At 44.9% G+C, this 22,394-nt stretch overlaps 1 protein-coding gene across 1 annotated transcript in view; it reads left to right on the top strand.

Annotated features, from left to right (window-relative positions):
- LOC137439455 (uncharacterized) overlaps positions 1–22,394 on the top strand; it is a 42,866-nt gene that overhangs the window by 8,023 nt on the left and 12,449 nt on the right. Inside the window, exons 2-3 of the mRNA XM_078768459.1 lie at positions 7,781–7,875; positions 21,669–21,771. Of these exons, the coding sequence (XP_078624585.1) occupies positions 7,781–7,875; positions 21,669–21,771 (198 nt within the window). The remainder of the gene's footprint in view (positions 1–7,780; positions 7,876–21,668; positions 21,772–22,394) is intronic.

Below are 22,394 nucleotides of genomic sequence, written 5' to 3'. Positions count from 1 at the left end.
CGTGACCGGAACGCTCGTTGGGCTACCTAGTGGCGGGTGGCGTAAGCTCGTAACTCAGATCTCGGCTCGCATCACAAAGCAAAAAACCGCCCGAGCGACGGCTCGTATCTCAGAATACTCGTAAGTTGGTGCACTCGTAAGTCAAGGTTTCACTGTATGTATATATATATATATATATATATATATATATATATATATATATATATATATATATATATATTGTAACGGTTTTGAGAAGTGTAACGAATTTGAGAAGTGTAACGGTTTTTGAGAAGTGTAACAATTTTGGAGGAAGTGTAACGAATGTAAAAAGTATGGTTTTGTTATGTGTAACACCCTCGTAATGTAAATAATGGTTGCAGCCGTCCTCCTAGTTAATTCCATGAAACTTACACGCAGGCCACGATATATCTTTTTAAATAGTGTATTTCCTTATAGTGTAGCAGCATAGCAAACCTGTTGTGCATTTCGTGATACAAGCACCAAATTTGGCACAAATGTACATTAATATGTTGCGAACATTTTCAGATATTGGGCCACTTGAAATTACGTAATTTTATTTTTTCAAATTTTTTCAAATTTCGTAATTTCAAATTTTTCGGGTGACACCGTCACAATTTCGGTCTTCGAGGCCGGCCGATATAGTGGGGCGGCTTAGCCCAAATATTCAAAAGAATTGTGCATTTTGTGATACAAGCACCAAATTTGGCACAAATGTACATTAATATGTTGTGAACATTGTGTGGTCAGCAATGAAGACGAGAGTCTGAATTACATGTATGCAAAAGACCTTGTGAACCAGTGAAGCAAATACACGGGTAAGCATGAATTAAATCTAGGGCATGATATAATTTCCATGATGTTTACCTCTACACTCAATGGTGGAAGGAGGTAATGTTTTGATCCCAGCTTGTCTGTATGTCTGTATGTCTGTTTGTCTGTTAGTCCACAAAATTCCAGACAAAGCTTGTAGTAGTGGTAGTTGTAGTGGTAGTGGTGATAACAGAAATTGTTATATAGAACTGAACTTATATTATTATTATATGTAGAAAATAACTTCATTTCTATATGCCCTGCAGTGGACAGGTTAATTGGTTTATGCACTGAAGGGGTCACCCTGGTGTGCACTGCTGTGTTCTGCCTCACTGAGTTGTTCAGGTATGATGTACTCAGCACAAGCTTCCGGTCGGCCCGGAGGTGGGGGTGCGGGGCCTGTCACGGAACGTCAAAACAAACGGCCTGCCGGGGCCACCCAAAAGTCGGGCGTGAGGGGCGCGTCCACTAATGGAACGCCTCTCGCTTCCCAGATCGAGGGCCACGTGGTCAGGAGAACCTCGTCCCTTCCGGTCACACTTTGCCTATCGGCCGGCCTCGAAGACCGAAATTGTGACGGTGTCACCCGAAAAATTTGAAATTACGAAATTTGAAAAAATTTGAAAAAAAAATTACGGAATTTCAAGTGGCCCAATATCTGAAAATGTTCGCAACATATTAATGTACATTTGTGCCAAATTTCGTGCTTGTATCACAAAATGCACAATTCTTTTGAATATTTGGGCTAAGCCGCCCCACTATTATTCTATGTAGGCTAAATATGTGTTTCCCACTAGATTGACTCTGCATTGTATCAAACGAAATAAGCGTAGGCCCTTCCAATTTCCCCAATCATCTCCGCCCTCCAAAGTTCCTTTCAAAAGCGGTGCGAGTGGTGTTCAATCCCGCAAGCCGCCATTGCCCATGTGCTAGTCTCGGAGAAGAAAGGCGTGTCTCCACCTCGTCATAGAGGGGAGGAGTGAGCCAACCCCACTTGGCCAACCAGCACCGCGGTTAGCGACCCGGTAGGCGTGCCCTCGCAGCCGGCGGCTTGATTCCGCCCGGAGTAATAAAAGGGACTGGAAGGGACTGCTTCAAGAGATGAGCGAAGAGGTGACATACGAGAGGAGCTGTGAGCTGAGCTGTGAGCGGTGAGATACGAGACGCTCCAAGCCAAAGAGGAGAGGTACTCGGAGAGGAAACCAGCTTTGGAGAGACGCGCTGAGAGGAGGGAGACGGCTCCACCAGAAGGAGAGGAGCAGGTGTGACCGAGCCAGCGTGTGACGTCTAGAGCATCGGCAGCGGATACGCGACGGAGGGTTTTCCCGCCAAAAACGCGAGGAATTGAGCGCTGCTGCCTCCGACCCTGCCTCCCTCTCCAGCAATCCACCTCAAGCCATACCTGCCTGCAATATCCCCCGTGTAAGTGTGAACGTCGTCTGTCCTAATCGTTGTCCTGGGGTTAAGTAAATTGAATAGTTTAAGCTAACGATGCACTGTGTGACTGCTTCTTCCATCCATTGCTGTAAATAATTTTGGTCGCTCTTTCTTTTTGCTTGTGTGTGTATAATAAATCTGTTCTTCCTCCGTACTCTGTCTTTTTCTCTTTTCCTTCTCTTTCGGTCGCTTTAGAGGTTTCCCGATTGAATATCTGCGGTGCGATCTGGTCAACGTCGGGTGGAATCGGGCCAATTGGGGATCCTGTAACGGTCGCGGTTGGACCATCCGCTCGGCCCATCATAACATCTAAACTGCGATCAGTAACAATATATATATATATATATATATATATATATATATATATATATATATATATATATATATATATATATATATATATATATACATATATATATACATACAGTGCAAATGTACATATAATTATATATATATACAGTATCAAAAAAAAGGTAATCCGAATTCAAGGGGTTAATATGCAAAGGTTATTTCGTTTGACAATTTACATGTGGTTTCGCAATTATGAGGAGATCCTCAGCTTTCCATTGATGCCTTTCATGCATCATTGCTGTCACACATGACCGAGTACATGTTCATTGAAAATGACAAGTTCAAATCGCATTTTTACAAGTTTGGCTAATCGGTGCAAGACGGTTTTAAATGGACGCATTACTTGTCGACTGCCAAGTTGATTATGTAAAATTGTTAAGCTGGTCTGGTAATCGTCGGTTGCATCATCCTTTTTTTACGATGGGTATTTAAGATGGGCCTATAGTGTATGGGTTTAGAGACAGTCTGAGTCATTGAAAAGATGGTCAACTTACGACTGAAGAGCGGACCTTTGTGGTTTCAACTTTTCACCAAACTGGAAGTTTGCAGCGAACTCGTGATGCGTTAAGGGAACGTTTCCCAGAACGGGAGCCTCCAGCAGCCAAAGCCATCTGGGCGAATGTTAGAAAATACCAAGAGCATGTCACTAGCCTCAACCGCAACAAGGAGAATTCTGGTAGGAGGCGCTCTGGGCGATCGGAAAAGAACATTGCAGCAGTAAGGCAGCAAGTTTTGGAGCATCCTAGGGATATCAGCGCAAGATGAAATGGGACGGGATTGCCTTTGGCAACATTCAACCGAATCACAAGACTGGACCTCCACCAACATCCATGTCGGATTCACATCTGGCATCAACTTACGTCGGTGGATTTTGCCAGGAGGCTGGTGCTTGCCAGATGGTTGATAGCACGTTGCGAAGCAGATGTCAATTTCCTGCGGTATCTCGTTATCGGCGACGAAGCTGCTTTCGCCATGGACGGCAAGGTCAATACCCATAATGTTCTTGAATATGCACCGACAGGGCAACCCCCGGAATTTAATTTTGACACCAACATGAATTGACAAAAGTGGACTCTTTGGCTGGGACTTTGTGGAAGTGGTCAGGTGATCGGACCATTTTTCTTTCAAAGGAATGTCAATGGTAACAGGTATCTGCAGATGATCAATGATGAAGTTTTACCACAGCTGGAGGAGAACTTTGAGCGACAGGTTCGTGGTGTCTTCAGATATCTCTGGTGGACCCAAGACGGCGCCCCAGCACATCGTCTTATCGCTGTCCGAGATCGACTGAGGGAACTCTTTGGAGATGGAGTCATCGCCCTCAACCATGCAATGGAATGGCCGCCAAGATCACCTGACCTCACACCATGTGATTATTTCCTTTGGGGACATTTAAAGAACAAGGTGTTCGTAACTCCTCCCCGTGATCTTGACGAATTGCAGGGCCGTATTCGACATGAAGTGGATGCTATGCGCAATGACCCGGCTATGGTGAGACGAGCAGTTCAGGGCATGCTCCGGCGCTGTGAGCTTTCTGTTGAAAGGGCAGGTGGACATGTTGAAGGTGTGGGCGCATAAAGACCAATCATTCCTGAGAAAAGTTCACATCTGACGTTAATTTTGCACCAATTATCCTGACTTGCATCGATTAGCCAAACTTGTAAAAATGCGATTTGAACTTGTCATTTTCAATGAACATGTACTCGTACATGTGTGACAGCAATGATGCATGGAAGGTATCAATGGAAAGCTGAGGATCTCCTTTTAATTAGTAAACCACATGTAAATTGTCAAAATAAATACCTTTGCAAATTAACTCCTTGAATTCGGATTACCTTTTTTTTTGATACGCACTGTATATATATATATTGTTACGATATTCCACCGCCCTTCTTCCCCTTACCAAGGGGGGATTAAGCCCCTTATTCTTTCTGGGCTTGGTGGAACCGAGAGACTTGAAACGCCTCTTCCGGGCAAACGCAAGGTCGGATTTCGGGACCAAGTCTCGCTCATACCTAAATCCCTGCGCTGCCACGGAAACGGGGAAGCAAGCCTCGCACGAGCCACGTGTGATTTGGGTACACCGAGCGGATTGAGTACCACATGGTCCGTGCAGTTTTCTAGTAGTGGAACCCGATCCGAGCGATTCTATTTGTATCACGCTTAGTCAATGAGGAAATCACAAGAACGATCGAATGAAGAAATAACAGGATTTAATTATTATTCCCAAGTATGTACAATGATCGGTAGACGCAGAGACACAGAGCAGCACTTAAATAGTCTTATTCTTAACACCCAGCCTCGGGCCCGTCACACTCACACAGGGAATTGCAGGCAGGTTGATGTTCAGGCCAAACGCGCCGACGTGGTCATCCAGGAACGGCCCCGTCCGGCTCTCCACGGTCCCAGCACATCCCGCGAAGAAGGCAAGCAGGCGGTGGAAGGATCCTCGTAGTGCGTCTCCCGAACAAAAGGCAGCCGATGAGGTAGGAAGGAAAAGTACGCATCTCTCAGCGCGGCTGGCGGGTACACAGCACGTTATCACTTGCGTAACTCAATGCACTATACGTGGCTCGGCTTCAAGCTCAACCGAGCGTCACTTCATACGAGCGCATATCCTGGTTCATGCGCGTCTTTCTCCACTCCATGCCAACTCAGTCCTCGTACCTCAATTGCTGCTTGAACTCCTGGGTGCCAACTCCTCACGCGCTCTCCAATCCAACTGCTCGCGAGTCCTCCTGGGGGATTTGCGCAACCGCTTATATTGATACGTCCCGAACCTTCTCGAACCTTCCAACCACGCCCTGTGACGCAGTGCTGCCGCCACACCCTCTGAGCCCTGATTGGCGGCTCACGCTTACCGTCAGCTCCTCTGCCGCCCTCATTCGGTCCCGCCCCTACCCTCCTATGCCTGCCTGGTGTTATTTCGTGCCAAAAGAACCAAAGGCAGCACAAAGAGGCATGAGGCCATGGAGGTGGGATCAGGCAATGGAAGTAGGAGTAGGACCTATTCTCCTTACTCTACTCAACGCAGAACTAACATAGGAAAAGGACTAAGCTCACAAATACTAAGAGATAACTACACTATTGCGAGGCTACATGTTGCTTGTGTGACTAACTATGAGGGGGAAATTTAACCTTTATTATACAACTGTTACCAAAACTCAAAACCACAACAATATATAATAATATATATACAGTATATATATATATATATATATATATATAATATATATAATATATATATATATATATATATATATATATATGTATATATATGTATATATGTGTATATATTATGAATTTTGGGTAGGCCTATATAGATTTAGGTAGATCTGCATAGGTACGTGCTCCGATATTGCGAAGAAGAAGAACCATCTCGATGTAAGTAAGTCAGGGACCTGTCTAGCCCAGTTTGTCGGAGTAATCTGCGTATCTGTGTCCCCGCCATGAGGGGGTGGGTCATGTTAAGTAGTTCTAGGGTTTATGCTAATTCCCTGGGGTGTCGTCCCCTCTGTGATCATTTCAGTGTCCCTTATGGCAACACATCACATACATTAGCTAGCCCCAATAGCGCACCACATTAATTAATTCCCCTCTCACAATGACTGACCGGAAGAACCAACAGGAAGCAACCACGCACTACGGCGCCATGGCAAACACACATCGACCAGCCAGGCAATAGCCATGCCCAGAAGGACTCGTGATTGACAGGGGGGGGGGGGGGGAGGGGCAAGTAAAGAGCAGAGCGCCGATTGGAGAGGAAGGAAGGTGAAGGACGTGCCACACCGATTGGCCACGGACTGATGGCATGACACGAAGGGCAAAAGGCGCTCGGCCAATGAGAGGGGACGGACGCGATCGGAAGATTGGAGAGGTCAAGGGGCGACACGGTGGTTCAAGAGGAAGGGAGCCGACGTCACGAGACGGCCAGTAAAACCACTCGCTGGCCGACATTTCGAGGTTCTCGTTGTTGGATTCCATCCTGCCCAGACCTCTCTCACCTTTCTCTCCATTTGGACCTCTTCCCTTGCGATCCGCAAATTGCCTGCTTTACAACGGACGTTGGAAAAACGTTGGAACGCCATCGATTCTCCTCCCTGGCATTCATGTGCGAGCAAGGCTTGCCATTGGAGCGGGCGAGACTGGGGCGAGCAAGTGACTTTGTTGGTCTAGCAGTGTGCGAAGGGGGGCCTTATCGAGGCCTAGTGGACGAGGGCGCACCAAGGCCTACTTCCCGCCGACACCGGAGCCTGAACGGACCTGACGATTCCAGACAGATAAGCCACACTATGCGCACACAATGGTTTCTTTATTTATCCTCCCCATCTGTGTGTAGTCGAAGTCTGTGTGGGGATGTCCCGATATAGGGGTTTATTTTTTTACTGTCGCATCCTTTGTTCTCAGGTTCTGTTAATAAATATTCCTTTTGTACATTTAACATCCGTCTCGGGTTGAATTGATTTTGAGGTTGAAGACGCCTGCGCGCGGGGCCGTGAAGGTAAGTCGGCATCCTCCCCAAACCCCCCTGCTCGTGTATTGTCCGCCATCAATTGGAAACGCCTCAAAGTAAGCTCGATTAGCTATCCGTGGACGCTCTGTCTTCATAGGGCCATCCACAGGACAATATATATACAGTACATAATTATATATATATATGTATATATATATATATATATATATATATATATATATATATATATATATATTTATATATTCTGGAACCGTCCCTGGGTCGTCTGGGTTCTTCCATATTCTGGAACCGTCCCATAGGTCTGGAACATCATGAAATGACAAAGTCATGAAAAAATCATTCTTAAACGAAAATATCTTTTTTTGCCCTGTGGTTCCAGACTTATGGGACACCCTGTATGTATGCAGTACACCATACAAAGGGAAAGTAAAGGGTGGGTGATGGGACATAACCAGCATGGGAGACAGTGACACCACTTGTGAAGAACTGAATGTTCTCCCCAATGTGGACATAGAAAATAAGGTGTAAAGGTAAAGGTAAAGGTAAAGGTAAAGCAAAACAAACAGAAGACAGAGACAGTGAAAATGTAATTAATGTCGCCCTCTAATGCTTGTGTGAACTCGACCTTTGGACACGTAACTTTGTTTGTTCTCATCCTGTTCTAACGAGCAGCAGGTATTAACCTATTTCTCTCTCTTGTTGCAGGGATGTGGATCGGACTTTTCATCTCAATCTTCATGCAATGCGTTTTCATGCTCTTTTCAGTCCTAAGAGTTAACTGGGAGAGCAAGGCTGAGCAGGTATATTGATGTCGTTCCTTCCTTTCCGATAACCTTTTGGTCCCTTGTGAAAGGCAAATCATATGGCACTCGAAAGTGTGCAAACTGGGAGCAGGAACAAACAGTCCTTAAAGATGTATTTCGCAGTGCCAATTATTAGTTTCGTGTGCAGCCTGTGGGTGCTGGTTGCATCATTGCTGCGAGCATCGCTGCGCTTTTGATGCAGAGCCCCCTGCTTGCAGTGACGTTGTACTCATTTTGACGACCTCAGAAGGATTGATAGGCTTGGTCATTCAACGAAATGACAGGGGCTTGAAATCAAGACCCTACTATCTTAAGCCAGCCACCTTAACCGTTGATCCAACACCAGGATTGCAGTGCAAATAAGTCACAGCAATATCTGAGAAATCAATAGACGAACTGTCACAAATATAAAAGAAAATATATTCCTTCGTTTACCATCTACTATGAATGGATGAGGTGTGTGTGTGTGTGTGTGTGTGTGTGTGTGTGTGTGTGTGTGTGTGTGTGTGCGTGCGTGCGTGCGTGTGTGTGTGTGTGTGTGTGTGTGTGTGTGTGTGTGTGTGTGTGTGTGTGTGTGTGTCAGTTTTTGTGTCTATTGATTATGTACGTCGATTAATTAATTACGTTTTATTGAAATTTGCCTTTTAACTCTTCAAACTTCTGACACCGCTTCGACCTTTAATGAACCTTTAAGACCCCTAAGATCCTTCGGGGTCTTATGGTTCCAGACTTTGGTTCCAGGTCTTATGGTTCCAGGGCTTATGGTTCCATAGTTCAAAACCATGATCCAGAATATGGACCCCCCCCCCCCCCCCCATTGGGGTGATATGGACCGCAGGTCCATATTACCTCAATGTGGTAAGTCCAGTTTCTTTTCGACAAATGTTCCCTGGGACAAATGTTATTTTCCGATTTTTCAGTGAACAACAACTTTAGCGACACTCGTCACAGACGAAAGCACCTGCACACTCATAGTCATTTTCGTTTTCGTGGGCCCATTGCTTGCATTCACTGCATTGGACCCAAGAAAATTCACCATCACTGGTGCATCTTTTCCTGCATTACGTCGTAGCGTATTACGTGGAACATGATATTCTCGTGCGACAGTCTTCAGAGGTTGACCTTGTCTGACTGCATCGACTGCCCGCTGCATATCCTCCTCTGCCCACAAACCACGTACACCTCTCTTTTTGTATGTTCGCACCATATGAAAGCCAAATCACAACACATCTTCTTAGTCTTGTCAGACCACAAAAACACCTTGGACCGAGCCGTCAAGTATCGGCTGTCATACACCTTCAGATACACAGAAAAACACAGCCTTTACTTTTTTCTTTTTTTTTTCTTTTTTTTTGTATACTGAATCGAGGCTCGTGAAAGAGCTAACATTTACTTCACAAACAAATCAACCAGACAAACAAAATACCCAAAAAGAGGGAGCGGAAGACAAGATGGGGAGAGAAGGGGAAGCACACAAACACAACATCCGAGAGCAGGGAGATGTGTGGAAGGGAGAGGGCCTGGGGGGAGGAGGCATGGGAAGGGGGCGGGGGGGGGGGGGGAGGGAGAAGTATAAAACACAAGGACACCAAGGACTTCCTGGACAGAAGTTGGTATTTCAAAAAAGTGCATTTGGGGTGAAATTAGCGGGGGTAGAAAAGATCAAGGTTTTGGATGGGGGAAGATAAGAGATGGTGGTGAACAGCTGTTTTGAAGACCTGGAGGGAGGAGTGTGATTGAAGTGAGTGTGGGAGTTTGTTCCAGAGGCGGGAGAAAAGAGGAATGAAGGAGTGAAGGTGAGCAGAGAGTCTTGATTTTTGGCAGTTTAACCAAAAGAGGGTTGCAGGCAGATCTTGTGCGACCTGTAGGAATATTTGCGGGACAGAGCCCAGAGAGAGCTGGGGGGGGCAAGGCCAGAGAGGAGTCGGTAGAAGATGGAAAGACCACCAACCTGCCTGCGGTGAGTGAGTGAGAGGCCCTTGGAGTTAGCTTCATCGCGGGAGATTCCAATGATTCTGAATGCTTTGGTTTCAACAGCGTGAAGGCGAGCTAGGTGTGAGGCAGGAGCACCAGTCCAGAGGGGAGAGCAGTATTCCATTGAGCTGCGGATGAAAGCCTTGTATTTGGTGAGGAGCTCAGGTGTGCCAAGGAAGGACTTCGCACGACGGAGGATGCCCAGTCGGCGACTGGCTTTCGAGGCCAGATTTGAAATGTGGTTTTCCCAGGAAAGATCATGGCAGATAGTGAGACCCAAAAGCTTGAGTGACAGAACTTCTTGGAGAGGATTATTCAGAAAGTGGATGGGAGGGTTGTCTAGTCGGTCTTTTCAGAGAGACATCGTAAGAGTGTGAGATTTGTCAGGATTGAAAGACATGTTCCACTTGTTTGCCCAGTCTGTGATTTTGTCAAGGTCTGCAGAGAGTGAGGAGGCTGCAGACTGCCGATCTGAGGGATGAAGAATGGAGCGACAGAGAGTAGAGTCATCAGCAAAGAGATAGAGAGGATTTTCAAGAGAGTCAGAGAGATCATTGATGAAGACCAGAAAAAGCACAGGGCCCAGAACACTGCCTTGGGGAACTCCAGCCTGAACAGGAAGAGGAGATGAGAGAAACCCATTCAGGGCCACACGTTGACTACGACTAGAGAGGACGTCCGCCAGCCATGCGTGGAGATTTCCATGGATACCAAAAGAGGAGAGTTTGGTGAGCAGAGCGGGGTGCCAGACCGTATTGAAGGCATGTGATATGTCAAGGGAGAATGCTCTAATTTCCTGTTTGGCATTGAGGACCTCCATCCATTGTTGAGAAAGCAGAAGCAGCATGTCCAGAGTGGAGTGTCCAGGTCTGAAACCAAATTGATGATCAGAGATCAAGCCATTGGAGAAGAGGAAAGATTTCATATCTGAAGCAATGATGGATTCCATGACTTTGCTGATAATTGGGAGAAGGCTGATTGGTCTGTAGTTGCTGGGATCTGTTTTTGCACCTTTTTTGTGCAAAGCGGTGATGTTGGCAGATTTCCAAGCAGATGGAAGATGACCTTGAGCAAAACAGAGGGTGAAGAGAACAGAGAGAGGGAGTGAAAGAGCAGAAGAACATGATTTTAGGTCCCGTGGGCTGATGCCGTCAGGTCCAGTTGCAGAATCATAGTCGAGGGTTGACAGAAACTTTTCCACCTTCTCAGGAGGAAAGGACACAGAGTCCAGGAGCAGCTGGGTATGACTGGGTATGGTGGGTACAGAGAGGGATGGGTTTGGGACACAAGATTTAGAGGCAAACACAGAGTTGAGGCATTCAGCTTTTTCACGTGCGGGGTCAGCCGTGTGGCCATTTGAGGTGAGGGAGGGGATGGATGGGGAACAAACACCAGAAACAGATTTGACGAGACGCCACCAGGATTTGGAAGAAGGAGACAGATAAGAGAGTTCGGTCCTGAGAACGGAGAGATATTGTTTCCTGGCTCTCCTGAGGGTGGACACACACTTGTTTCGGGCTTTGTGAAAGGAAATGAGATTTCCTTCCGTTGGATTCGCTTTCCAGGAGACGAAAGGAAGTTGTTTCTGGGCAATAGCCTCACCACAAGATTCCGTGTACCATGGACGGGAGGAAGGGTATGACAACTGAAGACGAGATGGGATAAATCTGTGCATGAGAGAGAGCAATTTACTTTGGAAGAATTCCCAGGATGAGTTGATGTCAGAGGCAGTAGAGATGGGAGACCAGTCCAGATGATTGATGGCTGCTTGAAGACCGTGCCAGTTGGCCTGAGTGAAATGCCAGACTCGTCGACGCTGAGGAGGCTCTCTGAGAATGGTCAGAGAGATGTCCACTTTAACAAGTACATGATCAGAAGAGCCGATTGGAGCAGAAGAAGAGCAGCAGACATTTTCAGGGAAGTTTGTCATAACCAAGTCCAGAAGAGAAGATGCTCCGTTGACTGAGATCCGGGTTGGGAAATTGACAGATTGTGTCAGTCCCAGTGAGTCACAGAAGTCCTATGCTGAAGAGCCATGGCTGGTGAGAGAGGTACCCACCCCCAGCCAACTGGCATGGTGACAGTTGAAATCACCACATATGAGGAAGAGAGAGTTGGGATGGGTAGATAGAAGTTGGTCCATATTATCAGACAGCGAGATGTAGATGGAGTCATCACTGTTTGGTGGACGGTACAACACACATATGAACAAAAGGTGGGAGCGAAGGGGAAGCCGTAGCCAAAGGTATTCCTGGGGGTGAGGTGGAGAGAGGGCAGTGCAGGGCGAGTGAGGAAGAGAGTTTTTTATAAAGATAGCAACCCCACCTCCAGGACGAGGCTCAGGTCTATCATACCGGAGGAGGGAGTAACCTGGGAAAGATACCAAGGAATCAGAGACATCATGAAGGAGGAAAGTTTCTGTTAAGCAGATCACGTCTGGTTTGTCAGAAGCAACCTGTATGGAGAGATCAGTTAAGTTTGAGCGAAGGCCCCGGATGTTTGAGGTCCATACTGTTAAGGAAGAGGAAGGGGGAGCATCGGATACAGAACAGGGGGGGGGGGGGGAGCGGTAGGGTAAGATGAAGGGTGAGAGGGGGTGGTAGGGAGAGCTGTTGAAGGTGTGTCAGAGATTACAGAATAGCTTGGAGAAAGGGAAGAATGGGGCAGACAAAAGGTTTGATGGTGATTGGGTGAGGCGCAGTGAGGTGTTATTTGAGAAGGGGGAAGAGTGAGGCAGAAGGTTGAGGGAGAAGAAGGTGAAAGTTGGAAGGGGGAAGAAGCGGGGAGGATGCTTTGAGGAGGAGGGGTGAGAGGGGAGTCTAGGAGGGGAGGAGTGAGGGAGAGTCTCGGAGGGGAGGGGAGTGGGGGGAGTTTAGGAGGGAAGGGGCAGGAGGGGAGATTTGAAAGGGATGGGTGATGGGGAAGATTTGGGGGGGAGGGGCAAGGGGGAAGATTTGAAAGAGATGGGTGATGGGGAAGATTTGGAGGGAAGGGGTGAGATTGGATTTTGAAAAGTGTACGATTAATGGGAAACGAACATTTATTGCAAAATGAGTTTCTTGAGACATTCGAGTCAAAAATACATTTGAGGACGCTGAAGGATGGGTGGAGTTTTGGAGAGTTTGGGGAATGAATGAAAGATGCACTGTAAGAGATGGAATTTTTTTTTGGAATGAATAGATTTGGTGAGCAAGTCGAAAGCATCCTTTTATAGAACAAGAAGAAAAAGGTGTTATAGAATATGACAAAATAAAGTTATTCAGGGGACAGATGAAACATTTTTTAACAACGTGATCACGTGATCACGAACAACGTGGTCGAAGAACGAACGAACAAATAAGAACGAACAAACGGATAAGAACAGGGAAGGAAAATATATATATACTAGCGGGGTCACCCGTGGGAATCCCACGGGCATGGATGTGTGTGACATTTCGACATATTGAGTTATATGCTGCACATTCATTTTTACAAAATGGTTACTGGCAAGTCATCAGATCCAGAAATGGTGTGAATTTAGTTATTTCACATAATATGTGACCCCTCACTCCTCTCCACCTGACACTCTCCTGTCTCCACCTGACACTCTCCTGTCTCCACCTGACACTCTCCTCTCTCCACCTAGCACTCCTCTCCTCTCCAAACCCTCACATCCCTCTCCTTTCCAATCCCTCACCTCTCCAATCCCTCACACTCCTCTCCTCTCCAATCCTTCACACGCCTCTCCAATGGCGCCTCACACTCCTCTCCAATCGCGCCTCACACTCCTCTCCAATCGCGCCTCACACTCCTCTCCAATCGTGCCTCACACTCCTCTCCAATCGTGCCTCACACTCCCCTCCAATCACTCCTCTCCAATCGTGCCTCACACTCCTCTCCAATCACGCCTCACACTCCTCTCCAATCGTGCCTCACACTCCTCTCCAATCGCGCCTCACACTCCTCTCCAATCGCGCCTCACTCGCCTCTCCAATCGGCTTTCCCCGTCTCGTTTCTCTCCTTTTTCTCCCGTCTCGTTCTTTTTCTTGCTCCAAATCGGCCCGTCGGAATCGGAAATCGGCCCGTCTCGCCCGTCGGCCCGTCGGAATCGGAAATCGGCCCGTCTTGCTTTTGTGCTTGTGCGTAAATAAATTGTGTTCATGACAATCCCTGGTGTTGGGCTAGCGGCTAGGGTGCCGGCTTAGGATCCTAGGATCCTGGGTTCGAATCCCGGTCGATCGCTGAATTAACGCCAGGGGGGTTGACTCAGCCTGTCATCCTTCCGAGGTCGGCTAATTGAGTACCAGCTCACTGGTAATTCCCTGTTTGTCGTTAAAGGCGGCAAAAAGGGTTGGCGTCAGGAAGAGCATCCGGCCATAAAACATTGCTTCAAAAAGGGGACCGAAAAACAACAACAACCACAGTTCCCGAAAAAGGCCAACCCCCGCTTGCGGGGAAAAATGGCCTCTAAACGGTGGTTTTTTGGTTTACACCATTTCTGGTGTTGGGCTAGCGGCTAGGGTGCCGGCTTAGGATCCTGGGTTCGAATCTCGGTCGATCGCCGAATTAATGCCAGGGGGGTTGACTCAGCCTGTCATCCTTCCGAGGTCGGCTAATTGAGTACCAGTTCACTGGTAATTCCCTGTTTGTCGTTGAAGGCGGCAAAAAGGGTTGGCGTCAGGAAGGGCATCCGGCCGTAAAACATTGCTTCAAAAAGGGGACAAAAAAACAACAACTACCACGGTCCCCGAAAAGGCCAACCCCCGCTTTGCGGGGAAAAATGGCCTCTAAACGGTGGTTTTTACACCATTTCTGGATCTGATGACTTGCCAGTAACCATTTTGTAAAAATGAATGTGCAGCATCTAACTCAATATGTCGAAATGTCACACACATCCATGCCCGTGGGATTCCCACGGGTGACCCCGCAAGTTTGCATTGACGTTCGTCGATGGACTCGTTCGCCCGTCTCATTCGTTTTCTTGCTGCATCCTGTTCAAGTCTGCGTTCTTCATCGATCGTCTCATTCATTTTGGAAATAGAAGTTTCCACGCAGCGCATGAATTGTCACGATCCTCAAGAGGAATTTGTCTCGTAATCATCAAATGATAAATGGCAAGTAAATTATATTGTGGAAAATTAAAGATTTCAAATAAACCTATTTAAAGTGTATTCGCACATAACTAATTTTAAAAAACGAAGAAATATCTCTCGGTAATTTCCTGAAACATATTTTACTTCCGGCTAATAATGTTGAATTAAATAAAAACGAAGAAATATATGTCGGCATCATTGTTGACGTTTTTGTGACGACTGTCATCAAACGAAAAAGTAATATATCTTAACGGAAAAGCAAAAGCGAATTTTTAATATATATCGACACGTTGCCGTCGGTGTCATGTTGGGCGGTGTATGATACACCATGACGCGATTTTTAAAAATATATCTCTGCATTTTCCCGCGTGTGTGGAATGTTCTCAATTATTGCTGACACCGAGTCCAAAACCATCGATAAAAATGAAATCATATGGTGAGTTAGATTGGAGATAAAGGCGTGAGAGAGACTCAATGGCCTTGAAGTTGAAGTTACAGGCGTTTGAGAATTCATTTCGTTCTATAAACGGCAACTTTCATTGGATTTCCTTCCCGTTTTTTTTCAACCGAGTCGAAAACTATGTTAGCGACTGTGAAAAATGAAATGATATATCGAATTTTTAATATGTATCGACACGTTGCCGTCGGTGTCATGTTAGGCGGTGTATGATACACCATGACGCGATTTTAAAAAATATATCTGCATTTTCCCGCGTGTGTGGAATGTTCTCAATTATTGCTGACACCGACTCTAAAACCATCGATAAAAATGAAATCATATGGTGAGTTAGATTGGAGATAAAGGCGTGAGAGAGACTCAATGGCCTTGAAGTTACAGGCATTTGAGAATTCATTTCGTTCTATAAACGGCAACTTTCATCGGATTTTCTTCTCGTTTTTTTTCAACCGAGTCTAAAACTATGTTAGCGACTGTGAAAAATGAAATGATATATCGAATTTAAAATAGATATCGACACATTGCCGTCGGTGTCATGTTGGGCGGTGTATGATACACCATGACGCGATTTTAAAAAATATATCTCTGCATTTTCCCGCGTGTGTGGAATGTTTGTGGAAAATTAAAGATTTCAAATAAACCTATTTAAAGTGTATGCGCACATAACTAATAAAAAAAACGAAGAAATATCTCTCGGTAATTTCCTGAAACATATTTTACTTCCGGCTAATATGTTGAATGAAATAAAAACGAAGAAATATATGTCGGCATCATTGTTGACGTTTTTGTGACGACTATCATCAAACGAAATAGTAATATATCATAACGGAAAAGCAAAAGCGAATTTTTAATATATATCGACACATTGCCGGCGGTGTCATGTTGGGCGGTGTATGATACACCATGACGCGATGTAAAAAAATATATCTCTGCATTTTCCCGCGTGTGTGGATTGTTCTCAATTATTGCTGACACCGAGTCTAAAAGTAAAACCATCGATAAAAATGAAATCATATGGTGAGTTAGATTGGAGATAAAGGCGTGAGAGAGACTCAATGGCCTTGAAGTTACAGGCCTTTGAGAATTCATTTCGTTCTATAAACGGCAACTTTCATCGGATTTTCTTCCCGTTTTTTTTCAACCGAGTCTAAAACTATGTTAGCGACTGTGAAAAATGAAATGATTTATCGAATTTGATTTGAAATAAAACTGGGGGAGAGCAAGACACCACGGGCCTACAAAACAGGACTCAAAGCTATGCGAGTTAATAAAATGGTGGATATTTGTTTATAGCCACTCCCAGAATGGGTGGAGCTATGGGTGGAGCTACTCTGCAAACCGAGTAAGCCACACCCCGGACAGACACCCAACAGATAGACAGACAGACAGACAGAATCATCTACGGCTATTATAATATAGATTTTTTTTTTTGAGATTTTAAAACAAGGAAGTATGGGGTGAAAAGACCGTGAAAAACAAAGACCGAAAGTAATTTGCAGCGCGATCGAAGAACTGCTGAGACAAAAAAAAAGCCTCAAGCCAAGGGCTGACACGGTAGCCTACTAGCACTACACTAGGCCTCAGAATACACGATACGAAAAAAACGACGATTCTGTACACAGGTATGAAAAACCAACACCGAGAAACCTATTAAAGTCACCCCAATAGGTACATACACCGAAAGAAAGATACAGATTCGACAAAAACACAATTGTGAAAAATTACTTAACTTCGAAAGCGTGCGCGCGGGGACAGCTTTGAAGAGACGTGACGACCAATCTTGCGCATCACTCTACCTGCTTCTACTCTACCTGCGCATCACTCTACTTGCCTCTACCTGCCCCTACAGTGACCAATTACAAATTTTATTCAAAAGAATTAGGCATAACAATAGAGGTCAGATTTGTTTATAGTGGAATTACGTTGAAATTGTGTTGATAACGCTTTTTTGGGGCGAGTTAAATCTCCGACAGTGCATAGTCACTGTCGGATTTTCATACAGAATCAAGTGTACATGTTATCGGCTGTTAACAAACAGCCGATACTTGACGGCTACTTGGACCATGCCTAGTTTTGCTTAGTCACATATTTCGGTGCAGAAAAATTTATTTGATTAAAATTTTGACAGTGAACATGCTGTTTTGTGTACTTATTCTATTAGCTTCCTGTGTGGGGAATATGGACATCGACTGCAGGGAATATGGACATGGGTCCATATTAGACACTACCAAAGGGTCCATATTCCCTACACCATGCCTCTCTATCATGTCAGCATATCCAGTACATACAGTCACGTGAAAAAGTAAGTACACCCTATGTAAAGTTTTGACTTTTTCAACATATTTCAACATACAGCTATTTGATCTTTATTTCAACAATATTGATAGATAAAGGTGATATAATATAACAAATATCATGAAACATTTACATTTTGTAGTCCATTGTATAATTTAAACAAACATAAATGCAAATTTCGCATGTGGAAAAAGTAAGTACACCTTTGGCTATTATAGGTGGTATTGCCCCCTTTGGCAGAAACAACCTCAAGTCGGCGTTTCTTATAACTGTCGACCAGTCTCTGACATCGACTGGGAGAAATTTTTGCCCACTCCTCCATGCAGAATCCTTTCAGCTGTGCGATGTTTGAGGGGTTTTTTGCATGCACAGCTCGTTTAAAATCCCCCCACAACATCTCGATGGGATTTAGATCCGGACTTTGACTTGACCATTCCAGAACCCTCCATTTCTTTCTTTTTTAGTATGTTTAGGGTCATTGTCATGTTGCAAGGTCCACCTTCAGTTGAGCTTCAACTTTCCGACAGATGGCCTCACATTATCCTCAAGCACCCTCTGGTACAATAAAGAATTCATAGTGGATTATATGATGGTGAGCTGCCCAGGCCCTGATGCAGCAAAGCTGCCCCAAACCATAACATTTCCACCACCATGCTTTACAGCTGGTATCAGGTTCTCGTGGTCAAATGTTGTCTTTGGTTTTCGCCAAACATGTCTTCTGGTACTGTGGCCAAATAGCTCTACCTTTGACTCATCTGTCCAGAGCACATTGTTCCAGAAGTGCTGGTCTTTGCCTTGGTGTTAATTGGGAAACTTTAGTCTTGCCCTGATGTTCTTTCTGGACAGCAAAGGTTTCCTCCTGGCACACCTCCCGTGTAGATAAAATTTGTGCAGCCTCTTTCCAATGGTAGACTCGTGCACTTTGACATCAACAGTGGCAAGATCTACCTGTAGGTCCCGTGATGACATTCTGGGGTTCTTAGAGACTTCTTTCAGCATCTTGCAGTCTCCTCTTGGGCTGAACTTGCTGGGGCGGCCTGGCCTGAACAAGTTGGCAGTTGTTTGGAATCTTCCGGACAGTCGAATGATTGATTTCAAATTGTTTGGAGATCTTTTTAAATCCCTTCCCAGACTCATAGGCATCTATAACCTTCTTTCTGAAGGCCTCAGAGAGCTCTTTTGATCTAGGCATGGTGACGTCGCACACTTCAACAACAAAGAGGAAACCAAACTAAATGTCTGAGGTTTAAATAAGACAGGTTCCTCCAAGATCCTCTCTAACGATGTTGTAATCATTTGCACCTGAGCTGGTGCACCTGATTCTACTTTGAGGTATTTGAAGTAGTCATAAATGTAGGGGTGTACTTACTTTTTCCACATGCGAAATTTGCATTTATGTTTATTTAAATGATACAATGGACTACAAAATGTAAATGTTTCATGATATTTGTTATATTATATCACCTTTATCTATCAATATTGTTGAAATGAAGATCAAATAGCTGTATGTTGAAATATGTTGATAAAGTCAAAACTTTACATGGGGTGTACTTACTTTTTCACGTGACTGTACATACACAGTACTGCATGCTTATGAATTGTAAAATTTGAGATGAAAACTTTTGGAAGTTTGCACTTACCGTCATGAAAGAGTTTGAATCAACTGCAGTTTTTCACTTGCTGGTCGGCCATGCTTGTTTATCCCGTGATATGGAGACGAGGTTTGATGCAGTGCATCATGGGTACTTCAGTGAGGTCCATATTACCCCCACCCACTATATATAAGCTAGCCCCCTCCCCAGTCCTGCCAAAGTGAATGGAGCTCTCTCTCTTCAAAACGTTTGGGTACGGATCAAATTATAGATTAAACCTTTCAATCTTTCAATCCAGACAAATCTCACACTCTCTCCAAAAGGACCGTATGGCAAACCCTCCCAACTCCTTTCTCAGCAACTGTCTTGAAGAAGTTGAAGAAGAAGAATAAGTCATTCAAACTCTTGGGTCTCGCTCTCAACCATGATCTCTCTTGGGCAAGCTAATTTTTGTATACAGAATCGAGGCTCGTGTAAGAGCTAACACATTGAAAACATGCACCGACACATAAAATATACAATGAAGGGAGGGGAGACAAGAGGGGGAGAGAGAGGGAAGCACACAAGCACAACAGTAGAGAACAGGGACATCGGTAGATCTGTGGAAGGGGGAGGGCTGGGGAAGAGGGAAGGCTACACAGTATAAAGCAAATAAACACTCTTAGGAATTTCAGGAAAGAAGTTGGGGATTGAAAGAGGCGGATTTGGGGTGTTTTAACGGGGGTAGAAAAGATCAAGGGTTTGGATGGGGGAAGATAGCAGATGGTGGTGAACAGCTGTTTTAAAGATCTGGAGGAAGGAGAGGGATTGAAGAAAGTGTGGGATGTTGTTCCAGACGCGGGAGAAAAGAGGAATGAAAGAGCGAAGTTGGCCTTCAAAGATTTCAAACTTGGCTTTCAAAGCCAATCGCTGACTGGGCATTCTCCGTCGTGAAAAGCCCTTCCTTGGAAGGCTTGAACTCCTATCCACCTCTGTAAGGCTTTCGTCCACAGCTTCATGGAATGCTGCTCTCCCTCTGGCACCCCTGCCTCACACATTGCTCAACGCCCTTCTCGTGAAACGACCTAAATCCAGGATCACCTCTCACCTTCACTCATTTCTTTCTCTCTATTCCTGCCTGTGGAACCAACTTCCAGACTCTCTTCAATCTCATTCTCCCTCCCCCCTCACCCCCCCAGGTCTTCAAAAGACAGCTGTTCACCACCATCTCAGATCATCTCCCATCCAAAACCATGATCTTTTCTCCACCCATGAAACCACTGCTCACCCCCTCCAAAAAGTTTGCTTCTGTGTCCACCTGGTCCACCCTTTGGGTTCTCCAATAACCATCATCGTTACCCGCATTCCTTGTTTGTCCGTCTTCGTCTATTTTGTCCCACGGCCCTGCTGTTGGGTCATTCCCTTCTCCTTCTGTTGTTCCTTTATGTTGCGTCCTGATCCGTTCTCTGTTCCAGCTCTCCCATGAGCCACCAGGATGTATACAATAAAACGCATTTAAACTTTGTTTTGCTTAAATGTGCTTGAAGGAATATTTATTCACTGGACTTTACTTTCGCTGAAATTACTCGACCGCAAAAAGTGCAAAAGTTCAATCCACGTGAAAGACAAGTCCACAAAGATCCTTCCTTCAGCCGAAACACAGACATCCTTCCTCGTGATACATTTTACAAACGTTGTACAATTGGCAGGACAATGGATTTCCTGACGATTGAAGATGGACGATGAAATGTTTACATTCACGATTATTGTAAGCTATGACCGAAACAGGTTTTCTTTCCTTCGGCCAAAACTTCGGCCAAAATTCTAAAATCCTCAATTTTCATCCAATTGACTTTAAATTTGAAGAGGACTTGCATATCTGGTCACTGAATTCAATCACCAAGTATTTTTGAGGTCAACGTCGGCCAAAAGGTCAACATAGGCCAAGTTTCAAAAATCCACAATTTTCATCCGATTGAATTGAAAATTGAACAGCATTTGCACATTGAGTCACTAAATAGGGAAACTTACTATTTTTGAGGTCAAAAGGTCAAAGGTCAACTCAAGGTCAACCTTCCAAAATCATCATTTTTCATCTGAAAAATCGTCACTTTTCTTCCTATTGACCCGAGCTTTTATCAAGATTGTCAATTTTAATCTTGATGAAATGGACAATTTGCTGTATCAATGGAATTTTTTTCTTGGGGGGTGGGGGGCGGATTTTGCAAGTATCTCGTGCTCCGCATGACGTCTCCTTGTTTATTTTTATTTTTGTCCTCTGTGTCCTCTTTTCAAAAAATAAAATATGGTAACCCTAGCTAAACCTCTAAACTCCAAACAAATAATGAGACCAATAAAAATAGATTACTTTGTCTGTCTTCCCTTGTTGCACTGCTGTTGAAAATTGTCGTTTGTTTTTAGGCACAGGTCAATGCAGGCACAACATGCACTCAAAACCAACACGAGGAAACAGAGAGCAGGAACCGAGGCACAACTTTGTCCGATTCAAATTGCACCGAATCAGGTACTGCTCAAAGATTAACAGCTCAAAAATGCATGAACCACACAAGTAACAGATACCATTTTGCCCCTCACACCCATGTTGTATTCACAGCTCACTTGTTAACTTGCACTTTGATATCTAAAAGGAAACTAAACATAAGGGCAATACCCCTGGCGCTCACCTGGTAGAATAAACATTATACTGCACTGACTAAAGGTATTTAAACCAATTTCAATGCAGGGCAGCATGAAGAAGCATACTAACATAATCATAAGACTTTAAACAAACAAACAAAAAAAAACCTCCCACCGTGTGTGCATCCTCAACAACAACAACAACATGCATTTTAAGGCCATTTTCCCTGCTAGAGCGGGCGTTAGCCTTGCGGTCCACATGACAATCTTCTCCATTTTGCCCTATTTTCTGAATCTCCCCTTGTTAACCCCCTTGCCCGCATTTCTTCTTCCACCATCTTTAGCCAAGACTTTCTCGGTCTTCCCCATCCTCTACTTCCTTCTACATTCATTTCCATCATTCTTCTCAACCAGTCACTTTCATCCTTCCTCAACACATGACCAAGCCATCTCAACCTGTTTTTCTTCACAGCATCCATCACAGGCTCTATTCCCATCATCTTTCGCAAT

Source organism: Myxine glutinosa, chromosome 14 (genome assembly GCF_964187855.1).
Source record: "Myxine glutinosa chromosome 14, kmMyxGlut1.1, whole genome shotgun sequence".
NCBI classification, from domain to species: domain Eukaryota; kingdom Metazoa; phylum Chordata; class Myxini; order Myxiniformes; family Myxinidae; genus Myxine; species Myxine glutinosa.
This window is presented reverse-complemented; position numbering and strand designations above follow the sequence as displayed.